The following is a 14,949-nucleotide window of genomic DNA, read 5'->3' on the forward strand; positions in this document are numbered from 1 at the left end:
CCACCTGCCAGGTAGGGCTCCAGCTCTCCAAGGCTGGAGCTGTTGGCAGAAGAGAGAAGGCAGCTCTACGGTGCTAAAATCACTGCTGCTAATGAAAAACAGGCTCCAAGCAGCCAAACAGCTGATCTATGGCCTCGAGCTGAGTAATGCCTCGAATTCCTGGCAGGAGCTGCTTCCTTTTGGGAGGCGAGGGCTCCTTCCCCGGCAAGCAAGGCACTGCTGTACCCCGTCCCCATAGCCTCCAGCTGCCCTTCAGGGATCAGAGAAGGGCGTGATGGAGATTACAGCCTGCTGGGGTCTGTCCAACCCTCTGTCTGTCTATCCATCTTTGTTCCCCTCCATGTGAGAACAGTCCTCGTCCCCCCGGCTGTCCCTTTGGCTGCAAGGATGTCCCTTAGGGCTGGGGACCCTCCAGATTTCAAGGATGGGTGCAAGCAGGGAAAGGAGCTCAGCAGCTCCCCGGGATGGATCCTGCCGTCGGGTGTGGAGTGAGATAAGGCCGTGACTCAGCCTAAACTCCCATCTCTGCTTTTCTTCCTTCCCAGCAAAGCCCCTCCTTCCCAGCAAAGCTCCGCCAGCACCTGGGGAGCGCGGGTGCAGCCGGGGCTGGGCTCCACGTCTGGGTGTCCGCGGCGGAGATCGGGGCCAGTGGCTGATGTAAACATCTGCGGCTGCCGATAAACAACCGGCCCCGGCGGGAGCACAAACAGCTCCTCTGTTCTGGCTCTGGATCCCCCCGCGACGCCCCGGCAGGCACTCCATGGCCCGGGCATGATGGCTCCAAACACCCGCTCCAGCCCCATGGCAGGGGTTGGCACAGGGCTGTCACCCTGTCAGCCTGCTGCTGGACATGTGTGGGGATCGCATTCCCGGTTTGGGGGACAAAAGTGGGATTTAGTCCCTTGGACACGTGCTGAGGTCAGGGATAGTGCTGACTCCGTCCATCACACGGTCCGAGGGCTGTGGCATCCCAGCAAGGGTTTGGCACGTTTGGATGTCACCTTATTCCTGGGCATGGTGACAGACTGGAGTCCCCCAGCTGGCGCTGAGGCCTGCCTGGGACATTCCCAAGCTGTTTCCCAAGCTGCTCCTGCTCAAGGGACAGCCCCTGGACCCCCCCACCACGGGTCAGGACCCTCTTGGCTCCAGCCAGGCTGAGCCAGAGGGTGCCAGGGCTGCACCCACTCCCCACTGTGCCCTGGATCTGGGTGATGCCAAGCAGGGAATGGGGCACACTGGGCACTGTGGCCCCCCAGCACCCTTGTTCAGGGTATACTGGGGATGCTGGGGAGTTCCCTGGAGCATGAGCACATGGACATTGCCACAGCGTGGGCATCGTCCTGTTGCTACCCTGAAACCACTGCTGGTGGCACCTCCTGCCCCTGTCCCCTGTGTCTCCCCCAGATTCCGTGGGTGCCAGTGGGCAGCTGCCTGGGTAGGATTTTGGCTTTGGCTGTGGCCGCATTCCTCGGTGGAGGGAGGAGTGGAGCTGGAGCCTGACATGACTCAGCCGCAGCCACGAGGGCTGGGGACATGCCGGTGATCCCACGTGGGGCTGTCACCCGTCCTTGGTCCCTCCTCACCGCATGGCACACCAATCCCCCCAGCATGGGCACCCCTCCCTGATCCCAGGGCTGCGATTTATTTGTGCTCAAGGACCCCCGAGCACGTGCTGGGGGTGGTGGGAGGTCCCCCGAGAGCCGCTGTGCTTGAGGACGGCCGGACCCCGGGTTATGATAACTCCGAGAAGGGATTTTCTCCGCAGGCGCCGGACACAGCCTGACCCTGCGGTTCCCTCGCTCCCAGCCTGGCTGAATTCCCTGTGCCTGGATCCTGCCAGTGCTCTGCTCCCGTGGGTGCTGACCCTGTGGTGAGGGGGCTGCAGCCGGGGGAGCCCTGAGATCCCCTCGGTGATTGGAGCTGGCTAGGATGTTCCAGAGTGTCCCAGCGTGGAGCAGGCAGCAGGAGAGGGATGGAGGGGAGGAAGGGCAGGATTTGCTGTGGGATGAAGGATTCAGCCTCATCATGACATCCTGAGTCGTCCTCCCCCCCACTGGCAGTGGGCTGGGGGGAAGTGCCTTCCAACCCACATTCCTCCACTCCTGAAGGAACTGGCTCGGGACCTTCCCACGGGGATTTCCAGCCTGGGCACACATCGCTCCAGTGCTGGCGGGGTCCTGGCTCAGCTGCAGTACCCAGGAGACTGTGGGAGAGCATCCTGGCCCTACGGTGAATCACTGGGAAGGAACTGATTAAGACCTTGCAACATTTTCCTGCTGGAAATCACTTTCTCCGGACAAGCAGCCCGAGGCTGGTCTTAGGATGCAGCTGAGGGGATTGGATATGCTACAGGTTTTATCCCTGCTTTGGGACTTGCTGGCTGGAAAAAGCCTCCGAAAATGAGGGACTGGTTGTGATGTGATCCCACTCCCGTGGGGGATGGAAAGAGAAGGAATCACTGAAGTGCACGGATGCTCTAACCTCGGCCATGGTGGAGTTGTGGCTGCACGGGGGTGGTGCTGAGGTCCCATCCTGCACTGCTTTGCCCCCAGCCCTGCATCCTCTGCGCTGGGGCGAGCAGTCATGGGGACCCCCGAGGTGCCCAGGAAGCCCCACAGCCTCATCCCTGGCTGACAGTGGCTGTGGGGGGAGAAGGGCAAGTCCTGCACAGCATCAGCGTGGTGACAGTGCCATTGGCCCCAGTTTGCAACTGGGAGAGGAACAACCACCCTAAGTTTTGCTTCCCTCAATTTTTCAGGCTACAGTATAGGCACGGAGCTGCTGCCACCTCTGCCACCTCTGTCACCAGCCCCGTTTCTGCCCCGTGACTCAGGGATTTCGGCAGGTTTGGGAAGGGAGGAGGGGCAAAAGCCACTTCCCTGCCAAAAAAGAAGAGGCGGATGCTGCGCTCGCCCTCTGTCACGCATGAGGCGGATTAATATTAACCCGTCCCTCCATCCTGCTGTCCCTCTGTCCTGCTCTCCTTCTGTCCCCCTGTCCCGCTGCCTCACAGCTTGTCCCATGACCCAGCATATGACACTTTTCCGGTCCCTTTAAAGCAGAGGCGAATGAGTGTGCGGGAGACGAGCAGCCCATGGTCTCAGCCGGTGTGAAAGGGCCTCACGCGCTGCCACGGGGTCCCCGTGAGTCACCCCCGGTGGTGGCGTCACCCGCCGTGTCCCTTGGTGTCCACCCTGGTGTTCTCCCACCCTGGGGGCTGTGAGGCTCCCAGAATAGCTTGTGATGAAAAATGTGGATAATGTCTCATCTCTTTGGGGAGAAAGGGGTTATTTTGGGAGGATGGCTGATTTCTAACCCAGAGCCCTGCCTCCCGAGTTCGTCACCCTCAGCACCCTCAGATGTTTATCTGCTGCTGTTGCTAAGGGACACTGAGGGTGACAAAACGTGTGACACCCATGCACCGGTGCAAATCTGATATATCTTGGGGCTGTCACTGCTGTCCCAAACTTCAGCTGGTTCCCAGCTCTTCCCCAGCTCCTCCGCCAGGTCACTGATCCCAGACCTCCACTACTGGGATCAGCTCTCACCTCCAAGATAACCCCTCAGCATCTTCTGCAACCCCAGCAGCATTTCCGGCCCTGGGGAGAAGATTCTGCTGGTCACTCGAAGCTCGGATGTGGTGGCTGTCACCCACACGTGGCCCCATTGTCACTATCCCGTGTTGCAGCCACATCCCAATGTCTTTGTGGAGCAGTTTGCTTTCTGTTTTCCTTCAGAGTGCCGAGTGCTTGGCACTGCCATGGATCACCTCGTGGCCTCTAATCACTTCCAGTCGCCTGGAAAACAAACGGACAGTGAAGAGGAAAATCCCAAAGCTGGGAATTGTTGCAGGGCTTGTTGCATCGCTCTGCTGGCCCTGGATCCAGCCCCTCACAGATCCCTGTGCATGGATCTATCTGTGCACTCACAGATCCCTTCTGCACACCTGTGCAAATGGATCTGCTTGTGCCCATGTGGATCCATCTGTGCACAAATGGACCCATCCATGTACACATGCATCTGCCCATGCAAACATGGATCTGTCCACGCATATGTGGACCCATCCATGCACTCGGATCTGTCCATGCATATGTAGACCCATCCATGCACTCGGATCTGTCTATGTTCATGTGGATCTATCCATGCACAGGGATTTGTCCATGTCTGTGCAGATCTGTCATTCACATGTATGCAGACATCTGCCCATGCACATTCCCACAAATGCATCTGCTTTTGAACACGTGGATCCATCCGTGCAGATGGATCTGTTCCTGCACACGTGAACTGATCAATGCTCATGGATCTGTCCATGCACACCCTTGCTGATGCATCCATCCCTGCACGTTCTGATGGGTGTCCATCATATGTGCATCCATGTGTGTGTACGTGTGTGTGTGCCCAGGGATGAGCAAACACACACATGTGCAAGGCCCGGAGCTCTGTGTGCGTGTGTGCACACACATGGACGTGTTCTGGGGGGTGTCCATGCACATCCAGGGAGGCTGTGTGTGTGTTCACATGGATACAAGTGCCCAGGAGTGACCATACACATACAGGGGGTGTGTGCACACGTGCACGTTCCGAGGGGTCCCTGGTGTGCACAGCTCTGTGTGTATGTGTGCCCAGAAGAGAGCATGCACGCACACACGTGTGCCATGCTCTGGGCTGTGTGTGTGCCCATGGCTACCAGTGCCAGGGCGACCATGGACATGCAGGTGGTGTCTGTCCTTGGCGTGTGCACATCTGTGCAGATGTGTGTGTGTGTTTGTGTGTGTGTGTTTGTGTGCCCAGATGTGAGCACACACGCTTGTGTGTGTGTGATGATGGGGGCTCACACACACAGTGCCCCGGGCCGAGTGGTGCTCAGCTGATCCGAGGCCAGTAAAGCCGAGCCAATCCGATCGGACCCGAGCGGTTCCGATCGGACCCGAGCGGTTCCAGCCGGACCCGAGCGGTTCCGATCGGACCCGAGCGGTTCCAGCCCGACCTGAGCGATTCCAGCCCGACCCGAGCGGTTCCGATCGGACCCGAGCGGTTCCAGCCTGACCCGAGCGGTTCCGATCGGAGCCGAGAGGTGCACATGGGACCCGCCGGTGCCGCCCGGTGCCCTCCCGGTGCCGGCCCGGCCCGGGCCCCGCGGGGCCTGGCCGCCCGCCAGCGCTTTCTCATAAACCACATGCTGTCGCGGCGCTATAAAGGGGAGCGCGGCAGCGGCGGCGGCTCAGCCCGGCCCCGCTCGGCCCCGCCGCTGCTGCCGTCTCGCCCGCTCCGCCCGGCCCTGGTCCCACGGCAGCCCCCATGCCCCGCCTCGGAGCCAAGGTACGGCGGCCCCTCCCGCTACCCACGGCCGCGGAGACCCCCCCAACCCGCCGCCCGCTGCCACCTGTGAGGGCTCCCCGCGGGAGCGGCAGCCCCGGTTTGTCCCCGTGCCCTCGTGGTGGGTCCCCTCCTCGGGGGCTCCCGGCTGGGGATGCTCCAGCCCCGCCTCGGTTGGCGGTACCAGCCCCCGACCCGGGGGGTGAAGCCGCGGCTCCAGCCCCGTCCCGATTCCCGGACACTGCGTGGGGAGGCCCCGGCTTCAGCCCCGGCCGGTCCCCAGCCCCGGCCCCGGCCCCGGCCCCGTCCCTGGCGGGGGGATGCTGCAGCCCCGGCTCCATTCCCGGACCTGCGCGATGAGGCTCCAGCCCCGTTCCGATCCCCGGCCCCAGCCCCGTCCCCAGCCCGTTCCCGGCGGGGCGAGGCTCCGTTCAGCCGTGGCCACATCTCGGCGGTGGCCCGGGCGGCATCTTGGAGTTTCACAAGAGGGGAGGATTCCTGGACATCATCCAAGGGAAATTCCCCCCCACCCATCACCCTGGCACCCTCTCCCTGCCGGTGCCCCCGGAGATGGGGATACACCCGAGGACCCGAGGGTCCTCTCCGCCCCCACCTCGGAAGTCTTGGCTCTGGGACAAGCCCCGTTTCTCACCGGGGTCCCGCCACGGATCGGGGCCTCCCCGCTTCTTTGCAGGGGGATTGGGAGGGAAATTTGGGATGAGGCCAGAGCTGCTGCATGGAAAGAACCCGGCGGGTGCAGCTGGGGGGGTCTGGAGGGTGGGAAGAGGATTTTTGGGGATGGGTGGGTCAGTGTGTCAGATGGGCTCTGGAGAGCCAGGGCGGAGCAGGAGATTTGCAGGAGAGACAGAGAAATGGTGTGGGAGAGGGGAGAGGGGCTGGATCGGGAATGTGAAGGTGGCCAAGAGCCACATCCAGCCTTGTGTCACCGGCCTTGGGAAATTCCCTGCTGACCTGGTGTTCCTAAAAATAGCAGGATGGGGATAGGCACGGGGTTGGAGGACCACAGTGGGATTATCCTGCTGGACCGTAGCCAAGCCCCGGCTACCACAGAGGTGGTCACGCTGGCGGGTGGTGGAGAGGGGCAGGGGGCTTGGTGTGAGTGTGTGGGTTTATCCCCGCTTCAAATGTTTCCCGTGTCGTGCTCAGGTGTGCCTGCTCCGCTGCTCCCTGCTGTCCTCCCTCCTCTTCCTCCTGCTCCGCATCCATGAGACAGAGCAGAACAGCTACTGCCAGCAGATCATCACAGAGAGGCACCTGGCCGAACTGGAGGAGCTGGTGAGTGGGGCTATGCGGTGGGATGGGGGCTCATTTGGGGCCAGACAGGCACAAATCAGCTTTTGTTTAGTGCTGAAGTAAGGAAATGGGGTCACTTTCAGCACCCCTAGTGAAGTGATGGTATCCAGGAGCTGAGCATCCACGGGCACAAGGGACAAGTGAGCACTGGCGGTGACAGATGTTGTGCCTTTATCAAGGATGGCCATGGAAAAGTGGCGACAGGAGGGACGAGAGCAAACAGAAGCAGGAGCGAGGCCGGGGAGGGGACAGGAGTGAGGCTGGATGGGTGCAGGGGCGCTGGGGAAGCAGTGGAGGGGCCGGCGCTGCGGGCTGCGGTGATTTCTGGGCGGCTGCGCAGGGGTTAAGCGGAGGAATCCGGCTGCATTCCTGAGTCCAGCTGCTTGCCTGGAAGCTGGGCTGGCAACGGGGCTGTGGGTGGGTGGCAGGCAGCGAGGGGGGCCCGGCTGGGCGATAGAGACGGGGCTGGGCGATGGGGCCGTCATCCCATGTGGCCCGTGGGCAGCTCTGGGTGCTGGCAGTGGCCCCGCAGCACGGCCACCCCTGGCCCCAGCGGATACAGCTGCCGGGGCAGTATCTCTCTCTCCGTGGCCCTTGGCTCACCTCCGAGCGGGGAATCACGCGGATGTTCAGGGGAGAAGCGAGAATCGGGGGCACGCAGGGATTTGCAGGGTTGTCGCAGATTAAATTCTGCCTGCAGCAAGAGGGGTGTGCGGGCGAGGGACGGGAACGGCGCCTCCGAGTCCCGAGCCTCGCTCCGAGCTCTGTAACCGCCGTGTCCGGGCTCGCTTCACCTCTTCCTCTTTAACCACCGAGCTGCGGGGCCAGGAGCCGCGCTGGGCGAGCTCGGCTTCCTCTGCCCGAGCCCTCTCTGCACACCACATCCCCGGAGACTTTGCTCTCCGCCCAGGGATTAAAATTGGGTCCGCGTTTGTGGGAGAAAGGGGATGGAGCAGGTTTGAATGGAAGATGTGGTTTTCCTGCTGGGGACTGTAGCCCTCTCCTCGCCGATGGAGGAGCTGGCCTTCGCTCCAGCGCCTGCAGGATAATGGAGCAATTGTTTCCGGGACGGCGTCCCAGGCTAGCAGGAGAATTGCCGGCCGGCAATTCTGCCAGTCCTCGCCCTCCCAGCCTGGGATGCCAGCCCGGAGGGAGAGCGTTTGGTTAGGGTGGGTTTTTAGTCCCATTGGAAAGGGTCGTGGCGTGGGCGGCCGGTAGCACTGTGTGGGACCCCGGCTCTGTGTGATCGCGGAGAATGTGTGACCCTGGTGTCACAGCCACCTCCTGCACGGCAGGATGCTCTTTTGCAGCCTGGATTTAGAGTAGAGAGTGGTGTGGGGGAGACTCGAGGAGAATTAAGCAGGGCCGGGCTCTGCTGTGGCGCTGGCAGGAAGAGGAGGAGGAGGAGGGGGAGGAAGAGAGGCGGGGTGGGAGCAGGCAGGAAAAGACAGGAGCAGGTCTGTGATTCGGGGAGTACAACATCCTGATGGGAGCAGGAATCCTGAGTTCACCCCTGCCACTGCATCGACCTTAAGGACGTGCCTGTGTGAGGAGGAGGAGGATGGGATGGGATGAAGCAGGAATGGGAACAAAATCCTCCTGTGGATTTGGGGGTCTCAGGCACCCCTTTGTGCCCAGAGCATGGCATATCTGGGGCTGCTCAGCCCCAGCGCTGTCCCTGGGGATGTGGGGTGACATCCTGCTTTGTCCTTCCAGGCTGACACCCAGATGCAGCACCCGGGCAGGGTCTCCTTCAAGTTCATTGACAAGAAGCAGTTGGTGAGTGGTGTCTTGCAGGGGACAGTGGGACACAGGAAGCAGGGCTGGCTGGTGCATGGTGGGAGGTCCCCCACTCCCCAATCTCCCCTCTTGTCTCCCTTTGCAGGAGACTGCCCAGGAGGGACCCATCCTGCTTGGCCAGGTGGCTTCCAAGTCCCAGTTTGGGCATCCTGTGGGATTGTAGAAAGGAATTTTGTGCCTCTGTGCTTCAGTTTACCCCAGGCAGAGTGGGATGCCCATCCAGTAACCGCTGTCACTTTCGGGTGGGTCTGTATCCTTGCAGAATGACTCCATCTGCTATGTGAAAGCTGCCTTTCCCCTGATGGGCAAGATCCTGGAGCGAACGGAGTTCAAGGAGAACTCGTCCAACGCGCGGAAGATGCAGACGGTGCGCAGGATGTACAACCACATCGATGAGAGCGTGGACCCCTGCATCAGGGAGGAGGATGATGAGGAGAGAATGGTACAGTGTCCCCAGCCTCGTGGGGGTTTGGGCCTGGGTCCTCATCCTGGGGTGAAATGGGAGGTCCAGAGCATCCTGGGGTGGGTGTGTGGGCAGGGTTGTGGAGTAGAGCAGAGGTGAGGGGGTACATGGACTTGGAGCCACGAGGAGCCAGCAAATCCTGCCTTGGGAGCACTGTGCTGTTTGAGGTGGTGACACTGGGTCAGTCATGAAGCTGATGCTGAGTCTGGTGCTTCCTCCAGCTCTCACAGATGTGCTTCAAGGAGTTCACCACCTCCCCCTACGAGATGCTGGTGTTGGTGAAGGATTTCTTCCAGGACATCAAGCGTCTGCTGCAGAACCAGGAGACTTTTGAGAAGGATTGCAGCCACGTCTACCGCAGGGCCTGCCCGGGACCCAGGAAGGCTGGATCCTCACCAGGTGAGATGCCAAGGCTTGGCCTCCACCCAGTAAATCTGTGCCAGTCTGGGGGGCTTGGGGTCGCCTGCATGGAGCACCTTAAGAGTCATGTGTCTGTGGGTGTGGCATGTGTCCACCTTGGTCCCTTCCCCTGTGTCAGCGAGCTCTGCATCAGTGTCAAGGGAGAAGGGACTGGCTGCCATTTTGAAGGTGGGATTTGGGTTAAATCCTGCTGGAAGCAAGGCAAGGGAGAGATGCTGAGGGGAACCAAGCATCAGGCTCGGCTCTGTCTCAATGCCGGGTGGAGCATAACACGGAGAGATGGAGGGACTGCTGTGCCACCAACACGCTGCATGACCTTGGCTGTGTCACTTCAGCTGCCTCGTGCCTCAGTTTCCCCTGGCCAAGCCTTCAGGGAGAGCGTTGCTGCCGGGGCGGAAGAGCCCTGTGTTGTCGTCTGCGCTTCCGCGAGCGCCCGTGCTGTGTTCGCATGGAGGAGATGTCTCGCTCTCGTCCTCATGTCACAGCTGTGCCATGTCCTTGTGCCGTGGGGGACTTTAAACGTGGCTCTCTGGCTCCTGCAAGTTGTGAATAACCCACTGCCGTCAGCTCAGGGGACCCGGTGACTCGGGTTTGCTTCATCCCACCTCCTGCTTGTCACTCTCCTGCTGCCCTGCCTGCTCCTGCCTGTTCCCTGCCTCTCCCTTGCTCTCCCATTTTTTGAGGCACTGTTTGACCCGCTTGCCTGGGGCTGCGGGGAGGGATGGGGACAGTGCCCCTGACCTCAGATCTGCTGGCTGTGCCCCTCTTGGAGGCTGGTGACCCCACGGCTGTCTCTTCTCTCTCCTTCTTTCAGGTGTGGGGACAGATCCTGACTGCAATTGCCTATCCCCTGCCCTCCCTTCTGCCACCCAGCCCTCCCTCTCTGCTGCCACTGGCAGGGACACGGCACCCGCTAGCACCCAGGTCCCTTCCAGCCTCCTCCATACCACCCTCGCTGACTTAGAGGCCCCATCTCAGCCCCCCAGTAGCACGGACGGGGGCTCAGGGACCGAGGAGGTCCTGGGTGCCATGGTAGATGACACAGCGCTGGTGTTGGCCCCGGGGATGAAGCAGACAGCTCCAGCCAGCAGTGCCGAAGCCCTCCAAGATCCGGCCGGGACGATGAGCCTGGCACTGGGTGACATCCCCGTCCTCCGTGGGGATGGAGAGCTGGTGGAGTGGGGCACCGGTCACCTGCCACAGGATGCAGGCCAGCAGTGGGGAGGCTCCGTCCTCCCGGATCAGCTCGGCGGGCTCAGGACCACCCCTCCGACAGCATCGCCCGGCGCTGGCTCCACGGGTGGCAGAGCCAGGATCCGTCCCGCGGCAGCGTCCGAGCCCGTGACACAGCTGCGCTTCTCCAGGATGGCCCCGGAGCTGCGAGCCCCGGGCAGCCCCAGGGACGGGGCCAGGGCGTGGGGCTGGGGTCTGAGCAGGCTGCGGGGCCCCGAGGACGGCGGCGGGGCCGGGCCGAGCTTTGACTCTGGCTTTGTTCTGGGCGCAGAGCAGCGCAGGAAGGAGCCGCCTGCCAGGGAGGGCCGCCAGGAGCCCCTCATCTACATTACGGTGGCCAGTGTGGTGGCCGTCCTGCTGGCCACGGGAGGGCTGCTCTTCTACAAGTATAAATCTAGGGTAAGAGCTTCGCCACATCTCCCTGAGCATCAAGATTCTCTCCTGCCTCAGTTTCCTCACCTGTCTCTTGGCCAGTGTGGGTTGCGCCCCATTTTCCCCATAATTTTGAGGCTGGGGGACAATTGGTGGTGCTGAGTGTGATGAGAGGATGTTATTTGGGAGATCTGGCACCCTGCTGCTGCAGCCTCCTCCCCTTCCCCAAGGCTCATCTCCCCATTTCCCTCCCTCCACACAGGTCCTGGAGCGGCCGCTGGAAGATGGAGGCTGTGACCCCGAGGAGCCAGAGAGGAGGTGGGTGTGACAGCATCCTGCATGGGGAGACTTTGGGGACCCCCACTCTGGGTGACCCTGCTCTAAAGCCCCCATCTTTCTGCCACAGGGCGCTGCAGGGAGCAAGGGAATGTTCAGAGCTGGAGACTCAGGATCTCTGAGGTGATCAGGGGCTGGGTGGGACCTTGAAGGGCTCCGGTCCAAGCTGTGAGGACAATATTGTGTCCTTGAACTGTCCCCATTGGTGCTGACCTTGGCCATGGGCAGGGAAATTCTAGGAGGAAAGACATGGACAGAAGCAGGTCTGCGCCCCGGCGCTGCCAGCATGTGGTTTCGCAGCTCGTTAATCCATTACTGGCACTTTCTTAATATACATAGTATTTTTTCCTGTGGTTTTCATGTGTTTCTCCCCACGCTGCCCTCCCTGGCAGAGCCTCAGCTCCTGCTCATCTCTCTCCTCCTTTTCCCAGGGCCCCAGGCAGGATGTGAAGCTGCTCGGGGGATGGATCCGCATGGAAGGAGGGTTGGCACGTGCCAGCCTTGCCGTGATCCCACCGTGATGCTGACACTCCCTCTTCCCTTGCCCCGTGCCGGTGGCCAGAGACGGCAAAAAACTCCCTGGCAGGGACAAAAGGATGGGGGGATGTGCCCTGAGTGGGACCCCCAGGCACCGGGAAGTGAAGGGACCATGACTGCAGGCTTTGCTGGGACAGCAGCAGTGGCTGATGTGATGCTGCAGTGCTGAGCAGGACGATGGAGATGCTGGATGTGGGATGATGGATCTCACTTGGATACAGCTGGCGCTGGATGAAGATGGAGGGGATCGGCTCCCCAGATTCTCTGGCTCTTCTCCCACCCCAGCAGACTGGGTTTGGAGCAGCACCCATCGCCCCCTTCACCCTGCCTTTCCTGAGACTTCAACTGGAGCATCCTGAATTCCGGGGGGCCAGTCCTGAGACACCCAGCCCTGACTTGCAACTCAAACCCTCACACTGTGAATATTTAAAGCCCACCTGTGCCCATGTCCCTGCATGGGGCTGGGTTTGGGGTGACCCTTGGCACCGTCCCAGTCCCTCCCCATCCTCCTGTTGTTAGGGCTTATTTTTTTTTTTTAATAGAGTGGATGAAAGTCTTTATCCTGCACAAGTGTTCCGGGGGGGCCGTGTGCCCCTCGCAGGGTCCTCGCTGCGAGCTGGCCTCGCTGGGATTCCATTTCTTTGGTGACTGCGCTTTGGAGAAGGGAATGGGGCTGGGAAGGACGGGATCCACGTGGGTGTAAGAGCTGGAACTGCCCCAGCTGGGCACCCCAGGTCTTCTTGGCACAGCCCCACTCGTGGGCTTTGAGAAGAGCCTGGTTTGGGACGCACCAGCCCTGGAGATGCCCCCAAACTCCAGTGGCTCCCTCCAGCCCCGGATGAAGCGTGGCCCACGCTGCTCTGGGAGTTTCAAGTATTATTTTTATATGAAGGATGAAAATATGGACAAACTCAACTGTTTTTAAAGAAAGCATTACTATTAATTTGAGGTTTATATATATATATATATATATATATATATATATATATATGTGTGTGTGTGTATTTATGACTGGCAGAAGGAGGGGGTTCCTGTGCCAGGGACTGGTGTAAATCAGGATGAAAGCCCTGATGCAGCAGGAAGTCTGGGGCCAAACTCCTGGTGGTGTAAGTCACTAGTTTACACTGTGGAGGAGCTGCTCCTGGGGGAGAAAACTTGCCTTTACCCATGTTGGATTTATTTTGCCTTCTTTGTTTATTGTTGTTGAGTTGGAGTTTTTTGTTGGTTTTGGGGTGGGTTTTTTTTTTATACAATGAAATCCTGAAATATTTTATACAAAGGCATTTAAAAATCTATTTAAAGAAAATAATGGAAATCAACTTGTATATTTAATATTATTAATAAACAGAGAGGTGTAGCTTGGTGTAAATCTGGGATGCAAGGGGGGACTGGAGCGTGTGACTCCCCTGTCCCAGCCCTGGGGTCCCTGAGGAGGTGACTGGGGGCTGGCTCCTGGCAGTGTTACCCTGACCTGCTTCCCTGTGGATGCACGTGGTTTCAGGGTACTGGAATGAGGGCAGAGGGATGCATCTGCCCTTCCTGCCCCCAGTTCCTGCTGGCATCGCTGAGAACTCCAGGCACTGGCTCTGATGCTGAGAGCCCCCAAAATCCGTGTGAACGGTTGGGAAGCAGCTGTTTAAAGCAAACACACTTGAGGCAAAGTTTCCTGGAGCACTTTGATTAGAGTGACAGCACTGGAAGAGGCATTTCCTTCCCCCCCGCTGCTCCCCTTGCTCTTCTTCCTGCTTTCCAGGAGCAGGGGAGCCCCACACCCGCCCCCCCTGCACAGATCAGCATCTCCAGGGGGGTACCAGGGGGGTCCCACACCATCCTGGGTCCCCACCAGTCGCTGGGGTGTGCAGGGTGAACACCCCCCATTGCTCATCCAAGGGGGTGACAAGGGCAGGAGGGGATCTGGGAGCTTTTTGCGAGTGCCAGGGCTGAGCTGCTGCCTTGTTTGCTGACAAACAGGATTCCTCGAGGGGAGCTGACTCAGCCCAGCCCTTCCTCTCCCCAGCAGCAGCCGGGGGTTTCCCAGGTCCACATCCCCTTCCCAGGGAAGTGGGACCTATATATATCCTGCTGGATCCATGCCACCATCATTATGGTCAGATTTTGGGGGTATTTGAGGCCGGAGGCTGCTCTTAGGGGCGGGCACCATGCCCAGGTTTGGGGGTGCTGAGGGCAGAGAGTCCCTGCCCTGCTCCAGGATGCTCCAGGCAGCTCCACAGGAGGGGGTGGCTGGAGCTGAATGATGGCAGCTTGAAATTGTGGCAGAGCTGGGGGGCAGAGGTGAGAGCATCCCGGGCTGCTGGGGAGTTGTGAGGAGCACCAGTACCCACCCCCTCTGTATTCACACCCCACTGTCCCTCATCCCTGACTTTTTCTGGCTGCTCTGTGCACTGTAAAAGCCCCTGGAAAATGCAGGAAAAAAGCTGAACTCTGTCTCCCTGCCCTAGGGTCCGGGCCAGGAAGGTCCCTCTGCTCCTCATGTTCTCAGCTGGTGGCCTTTTCCCCTGTTAGTGGCTCCGTGTGGGAGCAGGGATGTGATTCCCTGCCCCGGGCAGCCCCCAGCCTCTGCAATTTGAGGCGGGGCAAAACCTGCTCTCAGCCCCCCACTCAGGAATCCCACAGGTGGGAAGGACACGGAGCTACATCCCTGACCCTCAGCACGTGTAGGGGAGGGTAGAAAAGAACCCCCTACCTCGAGACTGAGGGGGGCACGGAGGGTGGTGGTGCCCGGGTGTCCCTCCTGGGGTCCCAAATGGGAGTTTGTACTGCAAAAAGCTGCTTTGATGGGATGAGAACAGGGGATTTGGGGAAAAGGATGGATGGTGGAAGGGGAAAGCATCAGCAAGAGGCTCCCGCCACCTGAAGCACGGGCTGGCATGGAGTGACACACTATGGTCATCAGTGCCCACCCCGGGGTCCTGGGGGTCCCCACATCCCTGGTGCTTGTGGCATTGACAGGTCTGGGACATCTCAGGCTCATCCTGTTGTCCCAAAACCTCCCAAGCACTCGGAGACCCCCCCAGATGTCTTGAGACCCCTCCCAAGAGCCCCCAGAGAGCTCTACCCATCCTGGGAAGCCTCCCCAGTGCAGCCGCGGGCACCGCAGAGCTGCTGACAGGGCAGAAGCAGCGGAAAGGCCCCGGGGC

At 60.3% G+C, this 14,949-nt stretch overlaps 1 protein-coding gene and 1 long non-coding RNA gene across 5 annotated transcripts; one reads left to right on the forward strand and one right to left on the reverse strand.

Annotated features, from left to right (window-relative positions):
* Positions 1-3,419: 3,419 nt before the first annotated feature.
* LOC148220922 (uncharacterized) lies at positions 3,420-5,782 on the reverse strand. The gene is made up of 2 exons (XR_015808743.1): positions 5,666-5,782; positions 3,420-3,797 (listed from the first exon to the last, which is right to left on the reverse strand). It is a non-coding gene; the product is annotated as an uncharacterized LOC148220922 (long non-coding RNA).
* Positions 5,229-13,148, forward strand: CSF1 (colony stimulating factor 1). Of its 4 annotated transcripts, none has more exons than XM_014872827.2 (9): positions 5,229-5,319; positions 6,484-6,612; positions 8,347-8,409; positions 8,693-8,872; positions 9,115-9,292; positions 10,128-10,945; positions 11,181-11,236; positions 11,325-11,377; positions 11,686-13,148. In XM_014872827.2, exons 1-8 carry the CDS (start codon positions 5,299-5,301, stop codon positions 11,374-11,376), a joined length of 1,497 nt encoding a protein of 498 aa, XP_014728313.2. In that variant the 5' UTR covers positions 5,229-5,298; the 3' UTR covers position 11,377; positions 11,686-13,148. The 4 variants fall into 4 exon arrangements, with proteins under 4 accessions (XP_014728313.2, XP_088036427.1, XP_088036426.1 ...); XM_088180301.1 differs by having other exon boundaries at positions 10,818-10,945; XM_088180300.1 differs by lacking the exons at positions 5,229-5,319; positions 11,181-11,236; positions 11,325-11,377; positions 11,686-13,148 and adding an exon at positions 6,095-6,389 and having other exon boundaries at positions 9,115-9,902; positions 10,128-10,242.
* Positions 13,149-14,949: the final 1,801 nt, after the last annotated feature.

Source organism: Sturnus vulgaris, chromosome 29 (assembly GCF_052056855.1).
Source record: "Sturnus vulgaris isolate bStuVul1 chromosome 29, bStuVul1.hap1, whole genome shotgun sequence".
Lineage (NCBI taxonomy): Eukaryota > Metazoa > Chordata > Aves > Passeriformes > Sturnidae > Sturnus > Sturnus vulgaris.